General features: G+C 38.7%; 1 protein-coding gene across 3 annotated transcripts in view; it reads left to right on the top strand.

Annotated features, from left to right (window-relative positions):
- UBE2E2 (ubiquitin conjugating enzyme E2 E2) overlaps positions 1-12,855 on the top strand; it is a 409,163-nt gene that overhangs the window by 345,161 nt on the left and 51,147 nt on the right. For all 3 annotated transcript variants that reach the window (XM_072651191.1, XM_072651190.1, XM_072651192.1), the window contains one exon: positions 702-849. In XM_072651191.1, coding sequence (XP_072507292.1) covers positions 702-849 — 148 coding nt within the window. The remainder of the gene's footprint in view (positions 1-701; positions 850-12,855) is intronic.

The raw sequence follows: 12,855 nt of genomic DNA, 5'->3' as shown, positions 1-12,855 counted from the left end.
TGAGACCAGAAGTTCACTCGTTGGAACTTCTCAAATGTTGCAAAGTATGCTCTTAGTGATGTGCTAAAATTCTGTGTTGGAAGCTGCTATCAAATTATATTTTCTTTTAAACTACTAATTACAAGAACAAAAGAATTATTAATAGTTTACCATTAATATTCGTGAGTCCTCTGGTGATTGGAATGTCTCCATGTACAAAGCTATACTAGATATAAAAAGATGGCTAGAGAAGACATCCTTTGATATTTTTTTTCTGTATAACTCAAGATTCTAGGAACACTGAATTTTTTTAGAGTTGAAAGGGGCCTTAAAGGGTATCAGGTCTAACCTCCTCATTTTATAGATGAGGAAACTGAGTCTCCAAGGAGATTACGTGATTTGGCAAAAGGTGACAAGTGTCAGGGTCTGGATTTGAACCAAGACCTCTTACTCCATTGAGTTTGACTTTTTAAAAACTGATTCATACGAATCATACTAGTAAGTATTATACTGGGAATGAATCACTTGAATCCCAGGGAAAATCCTAAAGCCCTTGTAACCTTTTAGCAAGGTCTTAGAATGGTTTCATTCAATAATATTTAATGATATTTTGTCTGTTTGTTAGAAATGCACGTGTGTGAACCTGACCTGTCTGTGGAATTACTTCATCTAACAATAATAATGTGTGTTCATTTATAGTAACTTTACATTTTTTTCTCTAGGTTACATTTCGGACAAGAATCTATCACTGTAATATTAACAGCCAAGGCGTGATTTGTCTGGACATTCTAAAGGACAACTGGAGTCCAGCCCTCACCATCTCTAAAGTTCTTCTCTCCATCTGCTCACTCCTCACAGACTGCAACCCTGGTAAGAGGCTCCAGGATGTGGGTCCAGACCAGTAGGTTAGCCAGCTCTTGACACTCTGGTCCACTGATTTCCTTTTCTTCTAGTGAATCACTTTAAATCTCCATGATGTTTCCCGCCCTCTCCTAACTTGGGTCAGTTCATTAAACTCTTCATGGTTTATTTCTTACTGTATGTGTTGGAGAGGGGAGGGAGAAAGGGACAGAAATGGGCTGGGGGAGAGCATTTATTATATAAATTAAGGAAACCTTCCTCCGTAAGGGAAAGTGCATTTAAGGACTCCATGATAAGAATCCATTAACTGCCACAGCCAAATAATAACAAAAATTCAAATTGAAGGCTTAAGCCTTAATTATATACCTGGGAGAAGATGCTCATTTCAGAAATGGAGGCTATTAAAGTGTGATCCAATCAAACAGCCGCAGAGACTGAGCCCTCCAGCATTCTCCCAGTGTCTGAAGAACTCTCTGACCCAAACAAACAATGGGAGTGGGGGGAGGTGGGCAGAGTGGGGGAAACCCCACCAACTGGCTTCTCTGGATAGAGAAAGTCTGAGAAGGACAGGGAGAGCAGCTGCCTGGGAAATCCAAAGGCAATTCCAAAAGCCATCTGGGCTTCAAGCTAGTCTCCAGATCACCTGTTCTCAATTTACTGGTTTCCAGAGTAGGATTCCTTCTCTTTTATCTTCTAATAATTAAAGGACACACCTGCTGGTCTATTTTCCCGTTCAGTTCTACTTAGGAAGCTCTTGGGATCTGAAAGGACACCTCTAGGCAGGGTATGCTGAGGCTTGTTCAAACCAGCTTTGGAGGCCAATGGTCAGATTTTCACCATGGAGCATTACACCTCAGAAAAAAGCAAGTGCTACAAATAAGGGCTTGATGTGTTGTTTTGTTGATTGTCTTCACTAAGAGATTGATGGAGAAAATGTTAATGCCTATTAACTCAGGAGTGAGTTATGGGCACATTTTTTTTCTTCCAGAGAGCCAGTTTTTAAAGCATTTGCCAGCAACCCTTTGGTTGTCATAGATTCTTAGAGATTTCTTGAGTGATTTAGCAATGAATTGGGTTATCTTGGGAGACAGCAAATGTCGACAAAAATGGATGACTCCTTGTTGGGTACAGTGTACAGGGTATGTTTATTAGGACTGAAGTGATCTCTGACCTCTGAGTTCAACCAATTCTGAACCTTCCTTGGTACTTTAGAAAGCTATAGGGATAGAAACGGGGCCAGTGGTTTCACTGGTATAGAGCAATGCTGCCAAGCTCATAGAAATCAGTCCCTATGACCACATACAGAAATAGAAAACCACAAATTCGCATTACTTTTGTTTGTTTGTTAAACATTTCCCAGTTGCATTTTCAGCTGGTTCTGATGGAGCCACTTGGGACTTTTGTTATGCTATGGCCCTCTAGTAATGGCTGTAATAATAATAGCTCACATTCATATAGTGCCTACTATGTGCCAGGTACTGTGCTAAGCATTTCACAATTATTATCTACTTTGATTCTCACAGTAACCCTAGGTGCTATTATTATCCTCATTTTGCAGATGAGGAAACTGAGGCAGACAGGTTAAGTGGCTTACCCAGGATTATACAGCTAGTAAGTGTCTGGGGCTGAATTTGAACTCAGGTCTTCCAGATTCTGGACCCAGTGCTCTGTGCACTATGGATAGCTGCCTAAAATAACAAGCACAAACTTCTATCTAGCCACTGTCCAGAGTCCCACAAATTTAGATTTAATGAATTCTGAATTCATAGGATTTTACTAATGACTAAAATAATGAAAATTATCCTGGGACCAATAGCTCTCAGAGCTCCAAAATTTATTCAGCTTTGGCTTCTGTTGTAAAGGCATTTTGGTCATTTGGCAAAGATTTCCTGATCTTAAATTGTCCAGCTTCTGCTGTTTTTGTATCCAGTACAATTCTGACAGTTTTCCTTGGCCTCTTTCTAGAACTTTCCTCTCTATACCATGAAATCTTTTTTTTAAATTTATTTTTATTTGTTTTGTTAAATATTTCCCAATTACATGTAAAAGAATTTTAACCATCATTTTTTAAAATTCCGAATTCTTTCCCTCTCCCCTGTTGGGTTGAAGGGTGTGTACAGATTTATAACCCTTTGGGCATAGTTTCAAATTGTTCTCCACAATGGTTGGACAAGTTCACAACTTCACCAATAGTGTATTAGTGTCCCAATTTTTCCACATCCTCTCCAGCATTTGCCATTTTCCTTTTCTGTTATGTTAGCCAGTCTGATAGGGGCAAGGGTGGTATCTTAGAGTTATTTTAACTAGCATTTCTCTAATTAGTAGTGATTCAGAGCATTTTTTCATGTGTCTGTTGATAACTTTGATTTTTTTCTCCTGTTTATATAAATGTTTATAGCATTTAACCATTTGTCAACTGAGGAATAACTCTTATATTTATAAATGTGGTTCAATTTCCTATATTTTGAAAAATGAGGCCTTGATCAGAGAAACTTGCAGTAAAATTTTTTTCACAGTTTCCTGTTTTTCTTCTAATTTTAGCTGCATTAATTTTGTTTGTACAAAAGCTTTTTAGTTTCACATAATCAAAATTATCTATTTTATTTCCCATAATCCCCTCTGTTTCTTGTTTGGTCATAAATGCTTCCCTTCTCCATTGATCTGATAAGTACATTTTTTCCTAATTTTATCCCTAGTTTACTGATGGTATTATTCTTTATATCTAAATCATTTCTCCATTTTCATCTTATCTTGGTGTACAGTGTATGGTGTGTATAGATCTGTGCCTGGCTTATGCCAAACTGCTTTGTAGTTTTCCCAGCAATTTTTTGTTAGATGTTGAGTTCTTACCCCCAAAACTTGGATCAAACACTAGACTACACTAGTGGTTTACTACCATGCATTATGTTATATACCTTATCTGTTCCGTTGATCCATCCTTCTGTTTCCTAGCCAGCACCAGATTGCTTTGATGTTCACCACTTTGTAATGTAAATGAAATCCGGAATTGCTCAGCTGCCTTTGTTTTACGTTTTTTTCATTTATTCCACTGATATTCTTGATTTTTGTTCTTCCAGATGAATTTTATTAATGTTTTTTCTAGGTCTACAAAATAATTCTTTGGTAGTTTGATTGGCATGGTATTGACTAGGTAAATTAACTTAGAATGGTCATTTTTATTACATTGGCTCATCTTACCCATGAGCAATTAATATTTCTCCAGTTGTTTAAATCTGACTTTATTTTTCTGAAAAATGTTTTGTAATGTGTTTATATGATCCCTGGGTTTGTCTTGGCAGGTAGACTCTCAAGTATTTTATATTGCCTTCAGTTATTTTAAATGGAATTTCTCTTTCCATCTCTTCCTGCTGGGTTTTGTTAGTAATAGATAGAAATGCTAATGATTTATGTGGGTTTATGTTATATCCTGCCACTTTCCTGAAGTTGTTAATTCTCTCAACCAGTTGTTTATTTGATTCTCTAGAGTTCTCTAGGTATACTGTCATATAGTCTGCAGAGAACGTGAGTTTTGTTTCCTCGCTGCCTATTCTGATACCTTCGGTCTCTTTTTCTTCTCATGTTGCTGTACCTAAATATTTCTAGTACAATATTGAACAACAGCGGTGATAATGGACATCTTTGCTTCTCTCCTGATCTTACTGGAAAAGCTTCAAGTTTATCCCCATTACAGATAATGCTTGCTCTTGGTTTTAGATAAATACTGCTTATTTTAAGAAAAGCTCCATTTATTCCAATGTTTTCTAGTGTTTTTAGTAGGCGTATTTGTTATATTTTGTCAAAGGCTTTTTCCGCATCTATTGATATAATAATTTGATTTTTGAGTTTTTTTGTTACTGATATGGTCAATTAGGCTGATAGTTTTCCTAATATTGAACCAACCCTGATATAAATCCCACCTGATTGTACTCTGTGATCTTTGTGATATATTGTTATCTAGTATTTTATTTTAAAACTATGCATTTATATTCATTGAGGAAATTAGTCTATCGTTTTCTTTATCTGTTTTTGTTCTCCCTGGTTTAGATATCAAAACCATATTTGTGTCATAAAATGAATTGGGTAGAACTTCTTTACTTATTTTTCCAAATAGTTTATTTGGGATTCATTGTTTCTTAAATGTTTTGTAGAACATACTTGTGAATCCATCTGGTCCTGGTTTCCTTAGGGAGTTCACTGATGACTTGTTTAATTTCTTTTTCAAAGATAGGGTTATTTAAGTATTCTATTTCATCTTCTGTTAATCTTGGCAAATTTATATTTTTGTAAATATTCATTCATTTCATTTAGATCATCAGTTTTACTGGCATATAATTGGGCAAAATAACTCCTAAAAATTCCTTTAATTTCATTTTCATTGTTAGTACTTTCATCCTTTTCATATTTGACTCTAGTAACTTGGTTTCCTTCTTTTAAAAAAAAAAGTCAAATTGCCCAATGGTTCATTTATTTTATTGTTTTTTATTCATAAAACCAGCTCCTTGTTTTATTTATTGGTTCAATGGTTTTTCAGTTTTATTAATTTCTCCTTTGATTTTCAGGATTTCTATTTTAGTATTTAAGTAGGGATTTTTAATTTATTTTTCTATTTTTTTAAGTTGCATATTGCTCTTTTTCTTTTTTATCAATGTATGCAAATTTCCCCCTAAGTACTGCTTTGGCTGCATCTTACAAATTTTGGAATGTTGTTTAATTGACGTCACTCTTTAGTAAAATTACTGATTGTTTCTATAATTTGTTCTTTGACTCATTTGTTCTTTAAGATTAGATAAATTTGTTTTCAATTAACTTTTAAACTATGTTTCCAAAACCCTTGATTAAGTGTAATTTTTTTTTTTGCATCATGGTCTGAAAAGGGCACATTTAATATTTCTGCTTTTTTGCATTTGGTTGTGAGGTTTTTATGTCTTAATACATGGTCAATTTTTGTAAAAGTTCAATGTACAATTGAGAATAAGAAGTATTCCTTTCTATTTCCATTCAGTTTCCTCCAGAGTTCTATCATATCTAACTTTTCCATGATTCAATTCATCTTGTCTTCTTCTTACATATTTTATGGTTAGATTTAGCTTTGAGAGGAGAAAGTAGAGTTCCTCCACTTTTGTTGTCTGTTTCCTCCAGTGATTCATTTAACTTTTCCTTTAAGAATTTGGATGTCATGCCATTTGTTGTATATATGTTTACTCCCATTCTGTGTGTGTCTCTCTGTTTCCATTGTGTTTCTTACAAACAACCTATTGTTGGATTATAGTTTCTAGTCCATTCTGTTATCTGCTTCTATTTTATGGGTGAGTTCATCCCATTCATATTCATAGTTATGATCACTAACTATGTTTCTTCTGTTTGTCCTTCTCTTCCTCTTTTTATCCTGTCACTCCTTTAAAGTCTGTTTTACTTCTAACTACTCTTTCCTATCTGCCCCTCTCTTTTTTCACACACACCATTTCTCATAAGAGAAATCTTCATCTCCCTTCATCTCCCACTTTCCTATTGCATAACATGGATAGCTGTTACCAATTGAGTATGTGTGTGTGTGTATATATATATATATATATATATATATATATATATATATATATATATATATATATAAAATTTCCTCTTTTGAACCAATTTAGATGTGAGTGAGGTTCCACCATTGCCTGCCCCCCACCCCCACCCCCGCTATTTTCCCCTCCACTGTAAAAGCCCTCCGTTCCTTTACTGTGGTAGCTGCTAAATCTTGTGTGATTCTGGTTGTGGCTCCATAGTACTTGACTGATTTCTTTCTGGCTCCTTGAAGTATTTTCTCTGACCTGGGTGCTCTGGAATTTGGCTAGAATATTCCTGGGAGTTTTCATCTCAGGATGTCTTTCAGGTGGTAATGAGTGGACTCTTTCCATTTCTATTTTACCCTTTGGTTCAAGGATATCAGAGCAGTTTTCCTTTATAATTGCTTAAAATATAATTTCTAGGGGGCGGAGCCAAGATGGCGGAGTAGAAAGACGCACATACACATAGCTCCGAACCCACAACACATAGAACAGCTACAAGGAAGTAACTCACGGCGAATTCTGCACCCAGAGGCCACAGAACATTGGAGCGAGGGAGATTTCTGTTCCAGAGAGACCTGCAAACCTCTCGCGGGGGGTCCCTCGCACTGCGGACTGGGCACCGGGACTGGGAGCTGAGTGCAGCCCTGCCGCGGCCACGGCACCAAGAGGAAAAGATCCGAGCGGGCTTGAGGGACGGGATCTCCAGCGGCCACGTGGGTCCCTCTACCCACAGAGGGACCTGCAAACCTCTGGCATAAGGTCTGTCGCGCTGCAGATGCAGAGCCCAGCCCAGACCTGCTGCGGCCGCGGCCGCGGCACAGAGAGAAACAGATCCGACCAGGCTTCAGGGACGGGATCACCAGCGGCCTCACAAGTACCTCCACCCACAGGTGACGGGGGTCGGTGAGAGAGTCTCTTTGGTGGGTCGAGAGGGGAGTGGGGTGCCCCCATAATTCAGGCCCCCCCCGGAGGTAGAAGCTGAGAGGCGGCTGCAGACCCGGGCTCCCCAAGCAGGCGGGAGCCTGAATCCATTGTGGAAGGTCTGTGCATAAACCCCCTGAGGGAACTGAGCCTGAGAGGCGGCCCTGCCCCTACCTGAGCACCTGAACTTAATCTCACACTGAATAGCAGCCCTGCCCCCGCCAAAAGCCCTAAGGCTGGAAGCAGCATTTGAATCTCAGACCCCAAATGCTGGCTGGGAGGATCAGGAGGCAAGGTGGGTGTGAGGAGAATATTCAGAGGTCAAGTCACTGGCTGGGAAAATGCCCAGAAAAGGGAAAAGAAATAAGACTATAGAAGGTTACTTTCTTGGAGAACAGACATTTCCTCCCTTCCTTTCTGATGAGGAAGAACAATGCTTACCATCAGGCAAAGACACAGAAATCAAGGCTTCTGTGTCCCAGCCCACCCAATGGGCTCAGGCCATGGAAGAGCTCAAAAAGAATTTTGAAAATCAAGTTAGAGAGGTGGAGGAAAAACTGGGAAGAGAAATGAAAGAGATGAAAGAAAAGCATGAAAAGCCGATCAGCTCCCTGCTAAAGGAGACCCAAAAAAATGTTGAAGAAATTAACACCTTGAAAACTAGCCTAACTCAATTGGCAAAAGAGGTTCAAAAAGCCAATGAGGAGAAGAATGCTTTCAAAAGCAGAATTAGCCAAATGGAAAAGGAAATTCAAAAGCTCACTGAAGAAAATAGTTCTTTCAAAATTAAAATGGCACAGATGGAGGCTAATGACTTTTTGAGAAAGCAAGATATCACAGAACAAAGAGAGAAGAATGGAAAAATGGAAGATAATGTGAAATATCTCATTGGAAAAACAACAGACCTGGAAAATAGATCCAGGAGAGACAATTTAAAAATTATGGGACTACCTGAAAGCCATGATCAAAAGAAGAGCCTAGACATCATCTTTCATGAAATTATCAAGGAAAACTGCCCTGAGATTCTAGAACCAGAGGGCAAAATAAATATTCAAGAAATCCACAGAACACCGCCTGAAAGAGATCCAAAAAGAGAAACTCCTAGGAACATTGTGGCCAAATTCCAGAGTTCCCAGGTCAAGGAGAAAATATTGCAAGCAGCTAGAAAGAAACAATTCAAGTATTGTAGAAATACAATCAGGATGACACAAGATCTAGCAGCCTCTACATTAAGGAATCGAAGGGCATGGAATAGGATATTCCAGAAGTCAAAGGAACTAGGACTAAAACCAAGAATCACCTACCCAGCAAAGCTGAGTATAATACTTCAGGGGAAAAATTGGTCTTGCAATGAAATAGAGGATTTTCAAATTTTCTTGATGAAAAGACCAGAGCTGAAAAGAAAATTTGACTTTCAAACACAAGAATGAAGAGAACCAGGAAAAGGTGAACAGCAAAGAGAAGTCATAAGGGACTTACTAAAGCTGAACTGTTTATATTCCTGCATGGAAAGACAATATTTGTAACTCTTGAAACATTTCAGTATCTGGGTACTGGGTGGGATTACACACACACACATGCACACACGCACACACACATAGAGACAGAGTGAGTTGAAGAAGATGGGATCATATCTTAAAAAAAAAATGAAATCAAGCAGTGAGAGAGAAATATATTGGGAGGAGAAAGGGAGAAATTGAATGGGGCAAATTATCTCTCATAAAAGAGGCAAGCAAAAGACTCATTAGTGGAGGGATAAAGAGGGGAGGTGAGAGAAAAACATGAAGTCTACTCTCATCACATTCCACTAAAGAAAAGAATAAAATGCACACTCATTTTGGTAGGAAAACCTATCTCACAATACAGGAAAGTGGGGGATAAAGGGACAAGCAGGGTGGGGGGGATGATAGAAGGGAGGGCATGGGGAAGAGGGTGCAATTTGAGGTTGACACTCATGGGGAGGGATAGGATTAAAAGAGAATAGAAGTAATGGAAGACAGGATAGGATGGAGGGAAATATAGTTAGTCCTATACAACACAACTATTATGGAAGTCATTTGCAAAACTACTCAGATTTGGCCTATATTGAATTGCTTGCCCTCCAAAGGGAAGGGGTGGAGAGGGAGGGAGGTAAAGAAGGTGGAACTCAAAGTGTTAGGATCAACTGTCGAGTAATGTTCTTGCCACGAGGAAATAAGAAATACAGGTAAAGGGGTATAGAAAGCTATCTGGCCCTACAAGACAAAAGAGAAGACAGAGACAAGGGCAGAGAGGGATGATAGAAGAGAGGGCAGATTGGTCATAGGGGCAATTAGAATGCTTGGTGTTTTGGGGGGGGAGGGTATAAAAGGGGAGAAAATTTGTAACCCAAAATTTTGTGAAAATGAATGTTAAAAGTTAAATAAATAAATTTAACAAAAAAAAATAAAATATAATTTCTAGGCTCTTTCTCTGATCCCAGTTTTCAGGTATTCTAATAAATTAATTATCTCTCTTCAGTCTGTTATCTAAATCAGTTGTTTTTCCTATGAGATATTTCAGATTTTCTTCTTTTTCATTCTTTTGACTTTGTTTTATTATTTCTTGGTGTCTCATGGAGTCATTAGCATCCACTTGCCCAATTCTAATTTTTAAGCAATTATTTTCTCAAATGAACTTTCTGCTTTTTAAATTCATCAATGAATTTTTGTAGCTCTTTTTCCATTAGGTCAGTTTTGTTTTTCAGAGTGCTGTTTTCTTCAGTATTATCTCATGCCTCTTTTACTAAGCTGCTAATTATCTTTTCTTTAAATTGCTTTAATTTCTTTGCCTATTTTTTCCTCTATCATTCTTATTTGATTTTGAAAGTCTTTTTTTGTTGACCTTCTGTCCATTTCAAATCCCCTCCGCCCCCAGAGGCTTTACTTATAGCAGTTTTGAGACTTTGTGTCTTGATCTTCCCTTTTACAATAGTACCTTTTTTAGGGTCAGGTTCTTTTTGTTGTTATTTGGCCATTTTCCCACACTGTTTCTTGATTTGGAGCTTTACATTAATGTTGGACTCTGTTCCCAGCTCGGGGTGGGGGCGGAGCGGCAGGCAGGGAAGGTCCTCAGTCTCAAGCTTCAGATTTTTTCACACTGCTGTTTTCAGAGCTAGCTCCAGGGCTTTGGAAGTCTCTGGTGCTTCCAAGATGGTCTGATCTGGAGAGAGTGTTTTCCGCTCTTTTAGTCTGCACTCTGATCTTTACCCAGTAAGGAACTGGAAACAGTACTGTTCCTAAGGGTCCCTGATTACTCCTCAGGGCCTCCACTCCTTCTTGATCAGAAATGCTCCTCTTTGCCCTTGAATTATGACCCAGAAGTGGATATAGGCAATAGAATTACCGAACAGTATCTGGTCCTCTGTCCATTGCTAGCACAGGGGTCCCCTGTAATCTCTTTCTGACCAGTTGCCAGGTTTCCTTACCATCTCTGACTCGAGGGCTCCCATAGCTACTGCTGCTTCTGTTACCACTACCTAGTCCTACCACTGGTGTTTCATCCACATGGGCTCCAGTTCACCCTCCTCCCCCATTTCATAGATCTCTCTTTCTGATCTCCTATGTTGTCTTGGGCTAGCAGGATGTCTCATTGATCTTTTGTTAGTGCTACTAATCCAGAGTTAGATTTAAGAAGTTATTTTAAAGTTGTTTGGAGAGGAATGTTAGGAGAATTTGACTGAATGCTTCTCTTTTCTGCCATCTTGACTCCACCTCTGTACCGTGGAAGAGTCATTAATCCTCTCTTGGCCTAGTTTTCTCATCTATAAAATGAAGGTTTTACACTTCCTGACATCTAAAAGTCAGAAAATAGTGAGTTCTCTCCTTCCTAGAAATCTGAAATCAAAGACTGTAGGATTGTTTGTTGAGTTTGTTTCAGAAAGGATTTCTGTTAGGTGATTGGTTAAACCAGGTGACCTTGGAGATGCCTTTCACCTCAGAGATTATGTAATTCCTCAGGAAAAACTATTTAGATTTACTGAGCATGATACCTTCCTGCAACCTGATAGGCATACGTGATTGCCAGAGGTTATGTTAGTATGGTAATGGGAGCCGTGTCCCAACTGCAGTCCTGGCTATAAATTTTTTACTCGGGATGGTGGCACTATTTACCGTGTTGCCCAGCTTATGACTTTACAAGTTCTGCCCTTCAGAATGAATGATTTAGCTCTTGAAGTGTTAAAATTGAGAACCACTGTCATCAAATTTGTGTTGAAGAAGTAGTATGTTTGTGTTTTTAAATATCATTAACTTTGCTTCTTTAAAATATTGTTCTATTCCAATATATAAAATTGATTCCTAGTTGATTTCATAGTGCCTGCCACACAATAGGTGCTTAAGAAAGTGCTAATTGATCAATTGATTCTATACAGGTAATATACCAATAATTACTGAGAACCACTTTTTCAACATATTTTAGGAGTACAAGAAATTCAAAGGGATTGTCATTCTTTGCCTGCCCATATTCTTGACAATTATTAAAGTTCCTGTGAGATTATAAAGTTAAAAATTGGGTACATGTGCTAGAAAAGATGCACCAGACCCTCAGGAGCTTGCAGGTCATGTCATGTGAAGGTCAGCTGAAGGAACTGAGGATATTTTGCCTGGAGAATTTTAAGGGAAGTACTGGAAAGGACGAGTAACGAACTCATTGCTTGGTCTTGGAGGACGACCCTAGGAACAGTGGAAGAAGTTGCAGAGAGGCGACAAGTGAAGATGCAAGTTTAGTCTTCCTGTGAATGAACATATATGAAGCTCTAATTGTGTGTACTAGGCACTGTGCTAAATGCTAAAAAGTGAGGAAGTCCCTTCCCTTGATTGCCATGTTTTCTAACGGAGGAAACAATACATATAAATCAGGGATAGCCAGGGAAGGAGACTTTTGTCCAGGGGAGTCAAAATAATAATGAACTGGTCCGTAGGGCAGTAAAGTAATCCCTTCCAGAAGCAATGGTAGCATTGACTTAGTGAATGAACCCAAAGCAAAAGGGAAAAAGCAGGAAGAGGAACTGTCCCCAGGGCTAATGGCAAGATATCTAGGATGGACAGCTGGGTATCTCATGAAGCATAGTCTTGTCTGGAGCTGGCTAGATATAGTGGCGAGTTTATGCTCACTCACCAATCAAGACGGACAAACCCTAGAATGAGTTCCAAAGCTGAGTGATTCACTTCTCTCTACCCTACTCCCACTATGGAACATGATACCGGGAAGTCTAGTCAAGAGAGGCTGTTCCAAATGGGCAGTATCACAGATGTTGGTAAAATGGCTAGAGCAGATGTCCAGAAAATGGAAACATCCTCACAGCAGAGCTGTCTAAAAGTGAACTGCCTTAAGTCCCTCTACTCTCCTATCCACCCTCCATCCAACCACCAAAGTGATTTTCCTAAAGCACATGCCATCCCCTACTCAATAAACTCCAGTGGCTCCTTATTGCCTCCAGGAGAAAATACAAAATGTTGTTTGGTATTCAAAGATCTTCATAATCCAGGACCCTCCTACCTATCCAGTCTTCTTATACCTTATT

The sequence above is a fragment of the Notamacropus eugenii genome, chromosome 3, assembly GCF_028372415.1.
Source record: "Notamacropus eugenii isolate mMacEug1 chromosome 3, mMacEug1.pri_v2, whole genome shotgun sequence".
In the NCBI taxonomy this organism is placed as follows: Eukaryota; Metazoa; Chordata; class Mammalia; order Diprotodontia; family Macropodidae; genus Notamacropus; species Notamacropus eugenii.
This window is presented reverse-complemented; position numbering and strand designations above follow the sequence as displayed.